This window comes from Syngnathoides biaculeatus, chromosome 4, assembly GCF_019802595.1.
Source record: "Syngnathoides biaculeatus isolate LvHL_M chromosome 4, ASM1980259v1, whole genome shotgun sequence".
NCBI classification, from domain to species: domain Eukaryota; kingdom Metazoa; phylum Chordata; class Actinopteri; order Syngnathiformes; family Syngnathidae; genus Syngnathoides; species Syngnathoides biaculeatus.
In genome coordinates, this window is record NC_084643.1 from 8,505,601 (window position 1) to 8,523,197 (window position 17,597).

The window sequence follows — 17,597 nt, forward strand, 5'->3', positions numbered from 1 at the left end:
TTGAAGTGCAAAGTTGCATTATTTACGGCACAGGTGTCAAACTCAAGGCCCGGGGGCCAGATCAGGCCCGCCCCGTGATAATATGTGGCCGACGAACGCAAAACACGTTTATCAACTCTGATTTTTGTTCAAATCTAGACCAAAATTTCAAATTGTCACATCATAAATGATGTCGTTGAGATATTGCAAGCATTTTTGTGCTACCAAACATCAACAATAGCTGAAAAAGCCGATTGCGCCTGATTTCTGATTCCAAAACTAGTTCAAAATTTCACGTGTAAATATGATGAGGTGGTTAAAGATTTTTATGCTTTCACAGTCATAACGGCCCTCTGAGGGAAACCGTAACTACGATGTGGCCCGCGACAAAAATGACTTTGACGCCACTGATTTACGGTATCCACATGAGTGTGTATGACGCAGCACGCTGCAAACTACTCTCAAAATCACACTTTAGGGTGAAAAGGTACATCATGTAATGGTATCTGGTTTCTGTATAATCTACAGAATGAACAAAAAAATCCTGCATAATCTATAGAAACAACAACGAAAAAATCCTGCATAATCTATAGAAACATCAAAAATGGATGTATCTGCTTTTGCGTTTCAACTCTTCCTCTGGTCCGCTGTACTATTCAATCCAGGCCGCCAAACATTTTCATCGATAAAGATCCTGACACATTTGTTGGGTTTATTTAGTTCAAACAAATTCAAATATATTCATTCAGTTACAGTATTTGTTTTGTAATCCATTTATCGCATTTAATAATTATTGTAAGTAATTAAGTAAAGCGTTTTTAACATATACTTTTCTCTTTAATTACTATTCTATTACTACTAATTACTACTCTAATTTTCTCCCATGAACAGTAATATGAATTCAATAAATTATACATAGCACAATTTAAAATTTGAATAAACCATTATTTTTAGTGCGGAAATTACATTTTTCCCTTCATCTGTTTTGGAACTCAAACGTGGCCCTTGAGCACGAAAGTGTGCCCATCCCGCTTTAGCCTCTAATCATCTTTGTAAACAAACACAAAGCCTGCCAGCCTCGGGTTAGCAGATGTCCCAGCTAGCCAATATGCTTTTTTTATATGTTTCGTTAAAAAGACGGGGGAAAAAAAAAATCAACTAGCGTGGCGCAAACTCAAATTTCCAGTGGCACTTAAACAGGCTCTCCAGGCCTCTTCCGGTGCAACCAAAACAATAATCAATGTGATTGGTGTGTTATAGCACAACTGCTCACATTTGCTAAAAACATTACTATAGGAGATTTTATTGCCAGCGGTTTGCGGTTTTAATAATTTGAATACTGCAATGTGAAACCTGCCCATATTTACACAAAAGATAAGCAGCTTTGTTTGCTCCGTGATCTTAAAACCAAAGTACGGAATCGTCATATTTCTCATGCCGCTACACCTATCACAAAAACATTTCATAAATGGGAATTACACTTATAGTGGATCTCATTGGAGTGTAAGGTGTGCTGGAACACTCTTGAAACACAAACAACCAATGGCCACGTCGATGGTGACGAAATTAGCATACAAGTGAAGCGGAGCCAATGGTGTCGTCGAGCTCCGTCTGGTCGGTCCTGTTCCGTCAGACGGAGCGTTCAAAACAATCAACGCTCGCCGCTCGCAGCGTGGAAGCTGACTGTCGACGCTCCAATTCAGATGAGCCGTTCAGCCGTGACACGCATGCACATAAAGGTCACGCACTCAACCTGTTCTGCTAGACTCGGAATCTAAAGACGCCGACCCGACTAATGGAAAACGGGCCCGGCGCGCGTGCGAGCGGCATCGTCGCTCAGTCAGCTGGCGGCAGACAAAGTCCAGACGCAGGCACTTCAAGTCCAAGTCAGACATCCCTTTTCTTCCACGCTTCATCTTGGCATGTGTTGCTTCTGCTTTCTAACTTGGGGAGAGGCGTGACAACACCGGTTGACGCTGACACCCAAAAAGAGTCCAAAATGACCTGGGAAAGAGTTTGAGGTGAGGAAATTGTACAAAAAAAAAAAGTTAACAAGCGGGACGTGAGGTTGAGTATGTTTTTCATGCCATCATTGAAAAGTGGTCTGTGTCAGATTCAGGCTGTTTACAATTGTCCAATCCCGCTACATCATGTACAAGCTCCGTTTAGCGAGCCTCAAATGATCGACTTGCGGTTCTTTTTCAATCCACCTTTTTTTCCCCCCTTCAAATGAAAGAAGAATATGGAAAAACGAAGGTGATTGTACTCTGGAGCATAAAAGTCTTGTTAAAGCCACGCAGCATTGAACGCACCAGTCAAAACAAGACGGCAAAGAACAGACAGCACGAGAAAAGAACGAGAGCCTCCTGTATTTACTTCTCAGGATGTCTTTGTCTTCTTCTTTTGGCTTGTTCCGTACGGGGTCGCCGCAGCGCGTCATCTTTTTCCCTTCTAAGCCTATCTCGTGCATCTTCCTCTCTAACAGCCACAGTCCTCATGTCCTCCCTCACAACATCCATCAACCTTTTCTTTGGTCTTCTTCTCTCTCGCTCTTTTGCCTGGCAGCTCCATCCTCAGACTCTCTCGCCTCTGGACATGTCCAAACCATGGAAGTCGGCTCTCTCTAACCTTGTCCCCAAAACATCCAACTTTGGCTGTCCCTCTAATGAGCTCATTTCTAATCCTATCCATTTCTGCTACCTCCAGTTCTGCTTCCTGTTGTTTCTTCGGTACCAATCCATCATGGCCGTCCGTCCTCACCACTGTTTCATAAACTTCGCCCTTCATCCTAGCGGAGACTCTTCTGTCACATAGAACACCAGACACCTTCCGCCAACTGTTCCACCCTGCTTGGACCCGTTTCTTCACTTGCTTACCACACTCACCATTGCTCTGGATTGTTGACCCCAAGTATTTGAAGTCATCCACCCTCGCCATCTCTTCTCCCTGTAGCCTCCCTCTTCACCCTCCACCCCTCTCATTCACACACAAATATATTCTGCTTTACTTCAGCTATTCTTCATTCCTTTGCTTTCCGGTGCGTGGCTCCGTCTTTCTGATCGTTCCTCCACCTGCTCCCTGCTTTCACTGCATATCACAAAATCATCTGCGAACATCATAGTCCAAGGGGATTCCAGTCTAACCTCATCTGTCAGCCTATCCATTACCACACCAACAGAAAAGTATTCCATCCAAGAGGAGACCTTGGGCCACTTTTCTTTTTCTCTCTCTCTTTTTAAGAATACATAAAACAAAATAAGGTGTCTTTGGAGTGCCTGCCAACCACTGGGTGGGAAACGTTAATCTTTTGTGCAATTACCAAGTTCTGAAGTGCCTGTGCGTGAGCTGTTCTGACGTTTGTTGCATTGTGATGTCACAAAATGTGGCTAATTTACCTGTACATAATAACCGCCCAGTCTACATTTATGACATCATTAGCTGGTCAAAGATCCAGTGTCACTTTCAAGCTGGAGTTTCTGATAAAGATGCTCCACCCCTGCTATCATGTCAAAGCCTAAAGGTAAGGAGAGCTGCACTGACTTTTGTTGGTTGCGTTGGTTAAATTAAAGATTAAGGTCGAGGGGGAGGAGTCTAATGTCTGGTTTGAAAGAACAACTCTAACAAACTGGAAGGTTGACCAGCTTTTGACCTTTGTGGTTCCACTGTACTATCCGGTACAAAGTTAAACAAATATCAGCTTTGTTGTGGTAATGAGGCAGGAGGCGTGGCGCACGCTAGCACAGGGTGCCGGATACACATTCCAAACACAAACACGAGCACTACAGAAGAACCCACGTGGAGTCGAGCACATTGCTTGGCGTTTGTCTTATCCTAACGGAAAAAAAAAAGCCGAGCTATCTCCCACACCCATCAGCACTATTTGCACATCTCGTGTGAATGTGAAGCTGGAACAAAAAGCACTAAATGAACGGACATTGATCAAGACCGGAGATAAGAAGAGAGGCGTTCTCCCCACTGCTGAAACGATCGCAGCGAGAATTGAGAGATCGACTTCCAGCGCTCTCTGACGGTGTGACAGCGGAAGAGCATATTTACTGGGCTACCACCTCCCGGCGTGGAAGCGACACGAGAGGACAGCGTGTCAAAGGGAAATGAGAGCTGACAGCCAAGGACGGGACGAGTCGAGACAGGGCGAGGGCGAGGGCAGGGCAGGTTGCGCCTCGGGCTGCAGCTCTGTTTATGTGCTGTACCCAAGAGGAAAGCGAAGGCTACGACTTCCCGGTTGGACGAATAACCATGGTGTGGACCAACCTCAGGTTTTGCCTAAGGTCGAACGGGGGTGCCGATGACAAGCCCGTCTATTTCCTGAAGCGCTTGTCCTCATTGGGGTCGCAGGTGAGCTGGAGCTTTGCCGGGAGACTTTGGGCGACAAGGAGGGCTCATCGCGAACTGGGCGGCAGTAAATTCCAGAGGCGCATACGGGCAAAAAAATAAAATAAAAAGCCACACTCACTTTCACACCTTAGGACAATTCCGTCTTCATGAACGTAACGTTTTTGGAATGTCAGAGGAAGCCAGGAGAACATGTCAGCTCCACTCTGGACGGGCCGCCGTGGGAACCCTGAACCCCTCCAACACAGATCACTGAGTCACGTTGAAATTTACTTCTTAAATGTTCACCCTGAGATGCTTTTATTCATCAAGTATGGGGTCTATTTGGGGAATTTATGTCAATTCGTCGTAAAACAGATGATGAAAAGTTGGGGCCGGGGTCAAATAATTAATCGATTGATTGAGTGTGTCTCAACATGTTATAATTCGTCGATAAACTAGAGTTCGGGGTAAACAATCGAATAAAACTGCTCAGTCGACCTACAAAAGGTCGACGCAGAACTTCTTCCTCAAAGGTCCACCCGGAAGTATGTTTGCACTGTCAAAAATAATGTTTCACATTTCACATTTATTGCAGACTTTGCTAAAAATGACAATGGGAGCATCTGAAAGTGCCCGAACACCCGAGCAAAAAGCCAAACGCACGTTATCGGGTAGCTGAATCCCGCTGAGAACTGCCAAACGCACACGGAGGCGGTAGCCGAGACGAGTGGTGCGAACCACAGTGGATTCAAGGAAGGAGATCATCGCTAAGTATGAAAATGGGGGGGGGGGGGGGTGTTACAGACCTTGCTAACTATGGCGAAGTCGACTGATATCCTAAAGAATAAAAATGAAATAAAGGTAGCAAGTGTTGCCAAAGCACTGACAAGGATTACAAAGAAAAGGCCACACAAATAATCGAGGAAATGGAGAAACTACTGGAGAATTGGCCAGTTGAATGATGGAGGATCACTCCCTGTAGCGCTTCCTGCTCCTCTCCCCCACATCGCGATCAATAAGGTACATGATAGACATTGAAGTTGATTAAAGTTATTTTTTTTTTTTTACAATTAAGTTTACAATTAAAATGCATTTTATTGTTTAAATGCAGGGTGCACATGTTTTTACTGAAATGAAAATTACATTTCGACATTTGCTATTTGGAGGTTGGGAACGCATTAACATCATTCACATTATTTGCTATGAGAAAAAATGTTTTGGAGGTTGAACAAATTGGAATTTGGACACTTCACAAAAACAAATTATGTTCGAACTTCCACCGTATTATTATTTTTATTTCATCCGAACAATCTTGCCATTGTATCAACATTTTAATTATAGAAATTTGTACATTGTAATATTTAAAAAAAAAACATACAAGATTATTCTCTGGTGTAAGCGACGGTTAGAGTTTTATCTGAGTGGAAATTTGAGCGTTGCCGCAGCGAAGTGGACGGAGACGGTGGAGAATGACACGTTTTGGCATCGGAGGGATGGGAACGGACAGGAGGTAAAACTCAAAACAGGAAGGAAGGAACGGCGAACAATAGCGTGACACACGCATGCACGCACGCTGACGCACACACACACGCAGGACAGGACGAAGATCGCGAACGTCGTTTGCGGCCGTTTACCAAATCGCTTCGGCGTTCTTCAGCGAGCTGGTAGAGCGCGACCTCGGCTTGAGAATGATACTCATGTCCTCGCGGTGCCGTCCACGTCCACTAGCTCCACTTACGCACACGCACATTGAGCCACACCAACGCTCGAAGAACACCTGGACCAGTCGTCCAATCCCGTGCGCTCCCTCGGATCAACTTTTGTATTCCGGATGAGTCCCGGTCTCCTTTCGAGGCTCACGTCCTCGACAAAGTAGCGTTTATTCCCCGCCGCCCGCTTCTCGCGTTTAATCCAGACAACCTCCCGGGTTCCGCTTCCCAAGGCGGCAAAGCTCGACCCCCTCGCCCGGCGTGGAAGAGTTTTACATGACCCTTCACGCTCTCTTTGCCTCCCTCCCCAGCTGGAGCCTGGCTTTTGAGCGCAAGTGGGAGGGGTTGTTTTGGTCGTAGTAATTCCTTCAAGGGCGGGACTTGCTTTCACCGCTCTCTGCCTCGCAGGCATCCTTACAATCTCACACGTCAAGCGCCCAACGTTGCCACGGTTACCTAATACCAACAGGGGCCAAAGACCCTGTGGTTTTTTGGTTTTTTTTTTTTTTGGGGGGGGGGGTTGTTTACAAGAGTGAAAGCAAGAACATCTTGAAAAGATGTCTGTCATGAGTTACAACCGCTGCAAAGAAAACAGAAAAGTGCTTTCAAGGCAGATAAGGAAAGGAACTTCTGATGAGTAACCTTTCATCAAGAATTGGTTTCAATACTTGTATATCCACCTTTAGAACTCCAAAATACCGCAGTATACGACGTGACTTTTTTTCCCCCAACAGATCACATAAATGTGTCTTTTGGAGCCGACATACACGTTTGCAATATAAAATCACAAATTCGAACGGATGAGCCCAAAACATGACGCAAGGCATCTTATGGACTCCTACATGAATTGGAAGTGTAAGAAAGTCAGATAAGGGTGTCACTGGCCAAAAACACAGGACAGGAAGTCAGCCATTTTGCTTTGAAATCAGCCACCTCCAGTGAATTTAAGGGCTCGCACTTGGCTCAAAAGAGTCGCAACCAGAAGTATCCGAGATCAACGTTTCCCAGAATTTACTGAGCCAAGCCACATACTTAAAGAGAATGGAAGGACCGCCATGCACCTTTTTGCTAATATTACACAGTTTTTATGCCGAATGCGAATCTTAAATCCGTTACGAAGGGCACGTTTTTATTTTTCGATTATTCGTTGCGACAACAACACGGATCCCGTAGGAATACACTGTAAGAACGCAGATAAATTTTCCGATAATTCGAACGATGAACATTATTTTGAAGGGTCCTACGAAGACGGCGAGGACTACGAGCTTTACGAAGGCGTTCAAGGTTATCGATTTGAGCCAGTTCGACAGCACACACGTCGGAATTCAGACGAAGTAGCTGGCCAAGAAGAAGCCGACACAGCAGTCAGAGCCATCGTGGAGGATTTGCCTCGTTTTGGAAATATCGACTGGTAAGCGTTTGTGAAGTTCTTTTTTAGTTTAGTTAATCATAAACTGATAAATAGTAAAGGCTTCAATATCCTGAATGCAGATACAAAGTTTTCGGTCTTGTTTTGAAATTATGCAAACGCCGTGTATTTAGTGATTTGGTACACGGCAACTACTTGCCGTGTAAAATGCTTATTATTGCGCCAAAACACACAGAAGCCCATAACGTAGTCTAACTTGGTATATTTTCACAAATAAGTGATAATATAATAATGTGATGATGCTGTTTTTCACCTTGTCCCGTTAGGGATCGTCACAGCGTGACATCTCGGAGGAACGCTCATATTTGTTTGGCACAGTTTTAATAATAAAAATAAAAATAAAATAAAAATAATAATAAATCCTTTTTACGGATTGGTTTTAGCTTAGAATCACTGACGAATTCCCGAAACGAATGGGTTTTTCTTTGGCGTGAATACAAAAGATTCCCATCTTATCGTCGTTCTAAAACAGCCCATCCCAGATTTTGTGAAGTCAGAGGTCCGCCCCACGAAATGAGTCGTTTTGCAGGCAAGAGAAACCAGGTCAAAGTTCGCGGACTCAAAGTCATAAACACTTCGATGTTTTGGTAAAAACATCGAACAGGATATGCATTTTATGGAGCAGTTGAACACATATTTTCGTCTAGAAATGAGAAATTAGACATTGGATACACTTTAACATTGGAAAATGATCCCCCACTGGACCGAACCAAAATGTCCCCAAAAACGAGAGACTGAAATAATCATGATCTCGTGTACAATTTTGTCACTCGGCATTATTCTGTTTTATGAATAGTGGGAAGGTTTTTCTCTCCACTATCCAGTGAAGGTAGAGCATGGTGTCAAAGGTCATGACGGCTTTCGGCTTGAGGAAGAGCCCAGATTGCAGGATCAAATGCTCCGGGCTGTAGGTTCTCCGCTCCCCCCGTAGAAAAACCTTCCATTGTATGATTACAACGTGGTTCTTTTATACCGACAAAGAGGACATCCCGCAGCAACACGCCCCGAGGTCAACTTAAAAGCGGCCTCGAACATTTCCGACTGACCAGAGACGCAAGCGACGGCAGAGTGACATCAGTCAGCGCGAGGTTCCCTTTTGTTCTCGGGACGCACGGCGTAAATAAAAGACACGGGGATGGAAAATGCGCCCATCTGCAGGCCCATTGAAGCCAAAACAAATGGGCCGCCGGACCCTTTTGACTGATAATACCGCGGTCATCCACTCCAGCCCCACGCGATGGCTTTCATGTCACGGATGGAAGGCGGCGGTGGCGGCCGTGCGCTGGCCTTGAAGTGAGCGCGGGACGATAACGCCGTGGCGCCCGTACGCAAGCTATGCTGACGAGCTTGCGAGCTCAAACGCGTAAGGCATGACGCGCGAGAGTCACTGCAGACGCACGTCAACGCGGCGTAAAAGCCAAACTCAAGACTCGAACCCGCACTTGTGCTGGTTGTCGCAATGCAACACGCAGACAAATGAGCTCTTTAGAACTTAATTCCTCATCATAAATTGCATTGAAAAACAATTTAGGGCCAACTTTTAAATTTGATCCGCCATCACAAGAACGGTGAATCCCAGTCACTGTTGGGAATCGACTTTTGAAGATCCGAACAGTTGGGCCTCTCGAGCGCCTGCACGCCGATTGAGGAAAAAAATTATCTTTGGTTTTCTGCCTGGTTCTGAAAACGTGTTTGTGATATAAATGTGTCGCCTCCTAGCGTAGCATAAACTACTCTAAATGTCAATCTTCCACCCATAGATTGACATCATTGATGTCATCGAGTTTGTTCACATGCGATTTTTTTGTCTTGCTTTCTCATAGCCGTCGAATACATGGAAAAAAATAATTGGATTTTAGTTTAACGTAAAATCTTTTTCCCCCATTCATTTTTTTAAATTTTTTAATCAAATCGTTTATTTGTTTCATGTTTGAAAACATATCAACAACAATCAAGCAGTCACAAAAGATTATTTAAATGTCTTGTAAATATTGTGTTAAATGTAAACACATTCTTCAGTATACACTACTTAATATTGATTCATTTAAATGATCTGTTAGTAGGTCATTAAAACAATTTGAGAAAGGATATAATAAAAAAAAATAAAATGCTCAAAATTTAAAAGTCTTGGTAATATTGTATTAAATGTAAACTACACATTTGTTAGTATAGAATTGTTTTATAATCTACATGATTTAATATTGATTTTATTATTCAAATTATCGGTTTATAAATCATTAAAAACAATTTGAGAAAGGATATATACTAAAAATACAAATACAAATGCATAAAGTACTCAAAATGTAAAACTCTTGGAAATATTGTATTAAATGTAAACTAGCATGGACTTATTTTATAATCTACACTACTTAATATTTATTTTATCTGTTAAGTCATTAAAACAACTTGAGACAGGATATAATAAAATAATAAAAATAAAAATACAAATACAAATGCATAAAGTACTTAAAATTTAAAAGCTTTGGAAATATTGTATTAAATGTAAACTACACATTCCTTAGTATATAATTATTTTATAATGTGCACTACTTAATATTGATTTCATTATTCAAATTATCTGTTAATAAGTCTTTAAAACAATTTGAGAAAGGATATAATAAAAAAACTAAAACTAAAAATACAAATGCATAAAATACTCAAAATTTAAAAGTCTTGGAAATATTGTATTAAATGTAAACACATTCCTTAGTATAGAATTACTTTATAATCTACACTATTTATTATTGATTTAAAATTTGAGAAAGGCTATAATAAAAAACTAAAAATACAAATACAAACGCATAAAGTACTCAAAATATTAGATTAGATATATCAGATAATCTAGATAATAGTCTTGACTACACATTATCTTATCAAATTGTTATACTCCATATTAATCACATTAATAGAACAGAATTTTTTTTTATAATAAATCATTATTCCAAATGGTAATGACTTACAACTACACTATGAAGACTACAAGTAAGAGAAAAACAAATACAACCTCATAGGAGCTGGCTAAAAACATTAACATATTAATAATAAATAATAACAGATAAATTAGTATCGCATTCCTGGGACTTCATAACAGGACTAACTGGTCCTAAAAAAAGCAAACTCCCCACCGCCGATGTACAAGACAGCCACCTAGTGCCGACAATTCTGCAAGTGCAGCATTAACCTGTCATAAAAGACAACTTGCACAGAATTAAGTGAGAAAAATCAATCAACAACATTATTGATTTTGTTAAGGGGGGGGGGGGGTCCAGCGATCGGTGCACGGAGCTTTAAGTAAACGGTGAACTACAGTATATAAATAGCACAAAATGAAGCAGAGCACAGATGGCTCGGGCGTGCTATTGACAAAGCTCCATCCATATCTATAAGTCTACACACCCATTATCAGACGTTCCTATGCAAATACTCCCACAAAACACATACCAAAAAGAAAAAAAAATATCATGTAGCAGAATATCCACGTTTCACATCTTGTTTGTATGTTGTTGTTGTTGCTGCTCGAGGTCACTTGGTCCTTGTTTATCAGAGAAATATAGGGGCAAGATAATGGAACTAATAAGGTCTTAAAATTTGCTGTGCGGGGCCCTAATGGACCCAAAGTGCTCGGATTATGAACGGTGCGCCCGAGCGCCTTGATTGAGTGTTCTTTTGCCATTAACCTTGTTGTCTGAAAAAGCAAAAATGAGCAATATGGGACGATGAGAAAAGAAACACAAACACACACATTTACATACAAATATGGATGTTGCAACGCGGCAATTGCAGAAATTCTGAAGCTGAAGCGGGCCCCGAGACTCAACAACAAATCATCGGTACTGCTTTCAACAATGTTAGTTTTTTTTTCACCCATGTCCTCTCTGGAAAGATAGCAAGTCACTGAAATGGGACGAGCTATAAAATGCCAACAGCCGGACGAGCAAAGCTGTTTTTCAAATTTTCATTGAAACAATAAGCGATCCAATCAGAACAAAGCTTGTTTACATATTGGCAAATCCAGCCGTCTCCACTGCCGGGTGTAAAAGACCAACAACCATAGGTTAGAAAAGGACATTCTGGGCATTTTCAACCCAATTTATCTTGCAAACCAGGTAAAACAGGACATGAGAGATTATATAACAAATACAAAAATACAAACAAAAGTGATGGAGGGGGACCTTTAACACAGCTGAAAAAATATTCCTCTCTACCACTGAACAATTTTTAGAGACAAATGCACCTCCCAGCAAAAGCTCCGCTGCAGAGTGCAGACCGTGTGTCAACGAAACTCGGTTACTGTTACTTAAAAACAAAAACAAACAAACAAACAAAGAAAAAAGTGACTTTATCCCAGCTCTCGCTTGAAGATAGCTGGGATAGGCTCCGGGACGCCCGCGAAGCATAGAGTCCTTTGCGAGCCGGTAAAGGGGATGGTGGCCCAGTGAGACGGCTGATGTTGGTCCATATCAGTGACACGACTGGAAAAGCAACAATATAATTCGGGAATCTGCCAAAAGGGGTCCCCCCCCCCTGCCATTACCACTGCAAGTTATTTGCGTCAATTGTTGAGTAAGCCATATAACATCATTGTTTATCTATTGTCTCATCCAATCAGCTGATTAAATTATTTTTTTGGGGGGGGGGTGTTCATCCGCGGTCCTTCTTGCCTGGGGCTGCCAAAGGGAGCTAACCCCCCCTTGCCCCACAAACACACACAAAGTAGAGTAAACTACGGTCGACAAGAGCAGGTGGAAGAGCTCAACAGATACTCACGTGTAAACGTGCACAAAAACGAAGCGGTTCGAGTTCAAGCTGATTTTCTGGACCTCAAAGCAATCACACTACTTTCTGTGAGACTTCTTTTAGCCAGCACCCCCCCCCCCACCCCCCGCATACCCTCTCCGGCCGCGAGGTTTGATGTCGATGGGCTTGTTGGTGGCGTAGGGCGAGCCGTTGGAGCAGGCGTGGCGGTAGCGCGCTATCTTCTCCAGCGACAGGTACTCGGGGTTGACCGGTAAACTCATCTCGACCCGGGAGGGGAGTGGGAGGGAGGGCGGGGGGGATGGGGGGGTTCGGGGGAGGCGGAGGGTACTAGAACACCCGACTGAGCGCGCCTGGTGCGACTGGGGCTTCGGCGTCGTGGAGGGTGAGTAAAGAAGAGCAGGAGGAGAGCGGATTGTTGAGAGCCAGGGAGATGGTGGGTGTGACTTAAAGAAAAAAGATGAGAGAGGGAAAGAGAGAGAGAGAGAGAGAGATGTAATAGAAGGGGGCAAAGTGCAAAAGCAGAGTAAACTAATTTATCATATCAGTGGGCTCATAATCAAGTATGATTTCTAATAATACTGCAGACTGGCGTCACGGCAACAACTTTTGCATCCTTACAGTCACTCGCCCCTAAATTACATTTACTGTCATACGTCTGTCTTTTATTTGAGTTTTTTTTTTTTTTGACAGATGAGCCGGCCTGATTATTAAAAGCTGATGTTTTGTTTACTCATAATGCTACACCCCCCCTTTTTTTTCTTTTGCCTACACATTGATATTGTTTATGCCTATGCTATGTTTTTATTTTTTGTCTTGGAGGAGATGTTTTATTTCTGTTTTCTGTACCCCTCAGAGTCCTAATGCTAACTACACGTGGACCACTAAATACCATGTTAAAAAATTACAGCAATTGTATCGTTAAAAAAAATATATATATTATATATATTTTTATTGTAGTAGAAAAAAGTAGTAATTTTGTCACAAAGTTTGATTTTTTTAAGTAGTAAATAAGTAAAAAATAAATAACAATAATATGACAAATAATGTATAAAAATATATAATAATAGTATATATATATATATATATATATATAAATTTAAAAAATAAGTAACATGTCTGTGTAGATTCACAGTCAAATAGAAAGAAAAGAAAGAGAATTTAACAAGTGATTTTAAAAAATACAATATATGTCTTTTAATACTACACGTGGCATTGTGGAATATATGCATTTAAATGCATTAATAATAACAATAATAATAGGATGATAATATGTTAATTTCCAAACTACATTATGAAAGCTCCTTAATTAAGAAAGTCAGTATTTAATTTTTTAAAAAAAAAGAAAGAAAAAAATAATTTGTGTTAGGCATCCATCCGCACTCACGTCGCAAGTGTGCTGGAGCCGATCCCATCTGACTTTGGGCAAGTGGCAGCGGGGGTGCACCGCAAACTGGTTGCCAGCCAATCACAGGAGACATACAGACAAGCATTCACACTCTTTTCACACCTAAAGGTACAATAAAGTATTCGGTAAACATAAAATACAACTTCTTGAAATGTGAGAGGAAACGAGCAAACGAGTTTAGCAGGAAGTCCGTAAAGAAAGTGACAGTGGCCGTTTGGGTACGAGATGAGTTGCCATGAGGTCACGAAATCCCATCAGTCGCATCCAGTCAACGACGGTAATTGACAGTTGCCACCGGTAGGGGGCAGTGGCGCGCCACAGAAGCAACCACCAGAAGCCGCGAGGACGTCAATATCTTTTTACCTTTTCAGTCAAGACAAATTAATGTGCAAGAATAACATAGCAGGGGCAGTGTTGAAAAATGTTCCTTTGTCAGTACATTACAAAATTAAACATTATTCTTTTAACTCCGACATACATCTATGGCTATATTTTGAGAGTGATCATTTTCCAGCTGCCTCTTTTGTTAAATTGCATGATTTAATTCGCAATGGTACCGGTCCAATGCACCAACTGTGCACCAACACACTGTAAATCCAGCGGCGTTCCGACTCACTCGGCGTGTGACAACACATCATGCGTGTGTGTGTGTGTTTGCACGCCGATGCCGTCACAACTGTGGGTTCTGTGACACCCGCGTAGGCGCGCAGCGGGCCTACCCGTGTAGTGACTCGGCTGAGCGTGTCGGGACAGCTGACAAGCATCTCCTGTGCCTCCTCGCAAAAAATAAAAATAAAAAAAAAACAAACAAAAAAAAACCCCAAGCATCGGCTTTGAACACGCTGCCCCCTGACGCACATTGCCAGGTAAACAGACGTGTCAAAAGTACGAGAATTTAATATGACCAGAAGCAGACTAGACTGGCATTAAAAAAATGAACAAGTTCAGAATTTGTTTTTTTCAAACTCAAAATAATAGATATTGTGACAGGCGTATGAACGAGTTCGGGTACAACTCTCTCTCGTAACGCGCTTATTATGTATGCAGATCGCCAAAGAGGTCATTGGCACGGCGAACTTGGACTGCTCTGACTGGACAATTCAAAGATGAAAATAATTAAGAGAACAGTTAACGTCGAAAGAGCCGGTGTGACGGTCTGCGCGCTCCCCGTGCTGAAAAGTCTCCTTCTGATGAATGCGCACGCGTTACGAACAGGGGAACTCCGAGTACATCGCGGATGCTTCCTGGGAAATCCCCCGGTCTCATAGTTCCCCTTCTTCTAGGGAGCTAACATACGTTATGACCTAACCCAACCCTTAAAACAAAAGTTAATAAAAAGATATACCGTAATTTACGGCCCATAAACTACGACTTTTTTCACCCGCTTTCAACCCTGCGGCTTATGTGGCGATCCGGCTGGTTTGTGCATTTTTTGTAACGGCCACAAGGGGGCACTCGAGGGGAAAAGATAAGAGTGAGACTGGTGGAATATGTGTGCCAAGTAAGTGACTTTTACCGGTATGCTTTTTTTTTTGGTTATTTTTTTTTTTACTGGCCCCATTAACACTGCACTAGCATTAGCTCTGTGCCAGCATGTTGCTGCTGTGTTACTGCCGTGTCTCAGTGATTTTTACCGGTGTGTTTTTTTTTTTTTTAACCGGCCCTGTTGGTGCTGTTCTACCGTGTTGCTACTGTGCAGCTGCTGCAGCTGTTTTTTTTTTGGTTTTTACTGGTACGTTTTTTTTTTTCTTCATACGAACCCTGTTCGTGCTACTGTCTTGTTGCTATGTTAAGCTAAGCTAAGGTATTAAAACTTTGAAAACTCTTTCTGTATACCGCCTTTCTTTGTAAATATCTCGTGTTTCAATGTGGGCACTTGCGGCTTTTACACAGGTGCGTCTTATGTACGTACCAAATGGTATTTCCTTTCCAAATGTACTGGGTGAGGCTTATTAACAGGTGCCCTCTGTAGGCTGGAAATTACGGTACACATATATGTACGTTCGCTGTGCTCGTCTTTCTGAGACGTCCATAGCGAACACGAAGACTCGGCGGCAAGTTGTCGAATGGCACATGTTGAAGCATGGATGGGGATGTTTCAGACTGGCCGGAAGTTTATAAAATATACTGTATGCGCATGCGCATTAATCACAAGCAGACTTTTCAGCACCGGGAGCCCTCAGACCGTCACACCGGCACTATTGGTTCACGAGGCCCTGGACAAAATACATGACCATGACACTAATATAGAGTCTGAAATCTGATTGGACCAAAAAATAATACGAAATCCACGTCTACATACTAGACAAAGTGCAGTCAAGAGAAACACTATGAAATGAGAATGAGTCCATACGACAGGTTGTACAAATAGGTCAGTACTTCGTCAGCCGACGCTTTTCAACCTTGACGGAGGTAATCGGGAGTGAAACCTCGGTTGGCAAAGATCTGCAGGCAGACAGACGGGATGCTCCACAACGCATGACGAAACGAAGCAGGCGGAAACAAACACACTCCACCGGTTAAGTGCCGTGTGTGGACGCAGATAATTTGCGGGCGGCGTGCCAGACACATTTAGGGGTTGGCGTGAAAAGATTAAAAAATAGTTCTGTACCCGCTACGTACACTTCGACAAGATCGATACCAAGAGTGGACTGAGAGGGCGAAAACTACTGACTTGTCGTTGTTTTTCCTCATATGTCATGAGGATTGTGTCAGCGTGTCCACGTAGTTTCTTTCCGCTTTAATGTAAGTATCAGCAGTAGGTTAAGTCGGCATGGAAACTGAGCAAAATATCACCTGGTGCCAACAGTCCGCCACGCTCCCTCATTTGAAGGCGCTTTTGAGATGGGCTCGGCTACGGGTTTGTCATTATCACGTCATGCGCCTTCAATTAACGGCATCCGGTTGCAGCCCCCTTAATTGGGTCGCAGCTTTGTCACTTTGAGCGTGCGCACTACGCCTGCCGTACTGGTGGAAAGCGCCGCAACCAGCTGGCAAAATACTGTCGTCCCGTTCCAATGTGCGGACACTGGCAGCTAAACTAGTGTTTAGTTCCCGCAGTGGTCGTTAAAGTACGTCGTACTGGTCCTCAGAAGCGCTTCCGTCCACATCCTTCTTCATACATCCAGTAAGCGATTTCTTTCACGCAATCACAAACGTGCATTATTCTTTCAAGTACGATTCAGCAATGCGGAGTCGCGCCTTTCTGCATTCCCACAAGCGCTCTGTTGTTAGATTTCGGTGAAAATTGTACATTGAACTGTGGCTTTGAGTGACTGGTAACAGTTTGGCGGGGTTTCACAAACACTTAGCGGCGCGGGCGATCACTCAGCGCATTACCTTTTCGCGTCATTGTTTCTCCACAGATAACGCCGACTGTGGGCGACAATCGGAGTGGACTAAGGTGGCGGCGGCTGCCCGTAGATCCGTCTGTCTTACACCGCACGGCTGACAGGCTCATACGGAAAGAGTTAATTGAATTTTCAACGATGAATGCTAAGAGGAAAAAAAAAAAAATGTTGTTTTTTTTTTTCCCCCACAGTTCCTTGCTTAAGTGGCAGATTATCGCCATGGCAACTGCACCTTTAAGATGCGGGAAAGCGGGGCGACAAAGACTGGCGGTTCGTCTTCCAGCGCGAGTGAAGGAGCAAAGTTATCGCGAGGGAGAGTCGGCGCGGCGGAGGAGGCCGGTCGGCTTTGACGCCAAGCCGGCGTCTCGCAACCGATACCAAAAGGGGCTGTTTTGCGCGTCGAGGGCCAATTCCTTCATCTCATCTCGCGCCTCCTGCCTATCGTTTGCGTTTGTGACGTGGTTGCCTTGGCGATGTGGCAGCTTTGAAAAGGGACAGGTAACCAATTGGCACGCAGTTGCTAAGGGCAGGAAAAGATGACAAAATAGAGCGTGACGTTGGACGACGTCTTGCAAATGCAACACAATGGGAAATTATTAACAACAACAAAAAAACAACATTAAATGTGCGTG

The 17,597-nt window shown here is 43.1% G+C and overlaps 1 protein-coding gene and 1 long non-coding RNA gene across 6 annotated transcripts in view; one reads left to right on the forward strand and one right to left on the reverse strand.

Annotated features, from left to right (window-relative positions):
* Window positions 1-17,597, reverse strand: part of LOC133498950 (cAMP-specific 3',5'-cyclic phosphodiesterase 4D-like) — a 235,066-nt gene that overhangs the window by 46,286 nt on the left and 171,183 nt on the right. Inside the window, exon 1 of one of the 5 annotated variants that reach the window (XM_061816320.1) lies at window positions 5,949-6,452. The exons of the other annotated variants lie outside the window; for them this stretch is intronic. Within the exon in view, the coding sequence (XP_061672304.1) occupies window positions 5,949-6,064 (116 nt within the window). The 5' untranslated portion in view covers window positions 6,065-6,452. Of the gene's footprint in view, window positions 1-5,948; window positions 6,453-17,597 lie in introns of those variants that run through there. 5 annotated transcript variants of the gene reach the window in all.
* On the forward strand, window positions 5,062-17,083 carry LOC133498951 (uncharacterized). Its single transcript, XR_009794503.1, has 3 exons — window positions 5,062-5,978; window positions 7,260-7,434; window positions 16,981-17,083. It is a non-coding gene; the product is annotated as an uncharacterized LOC133498951 (long non-coding RNA).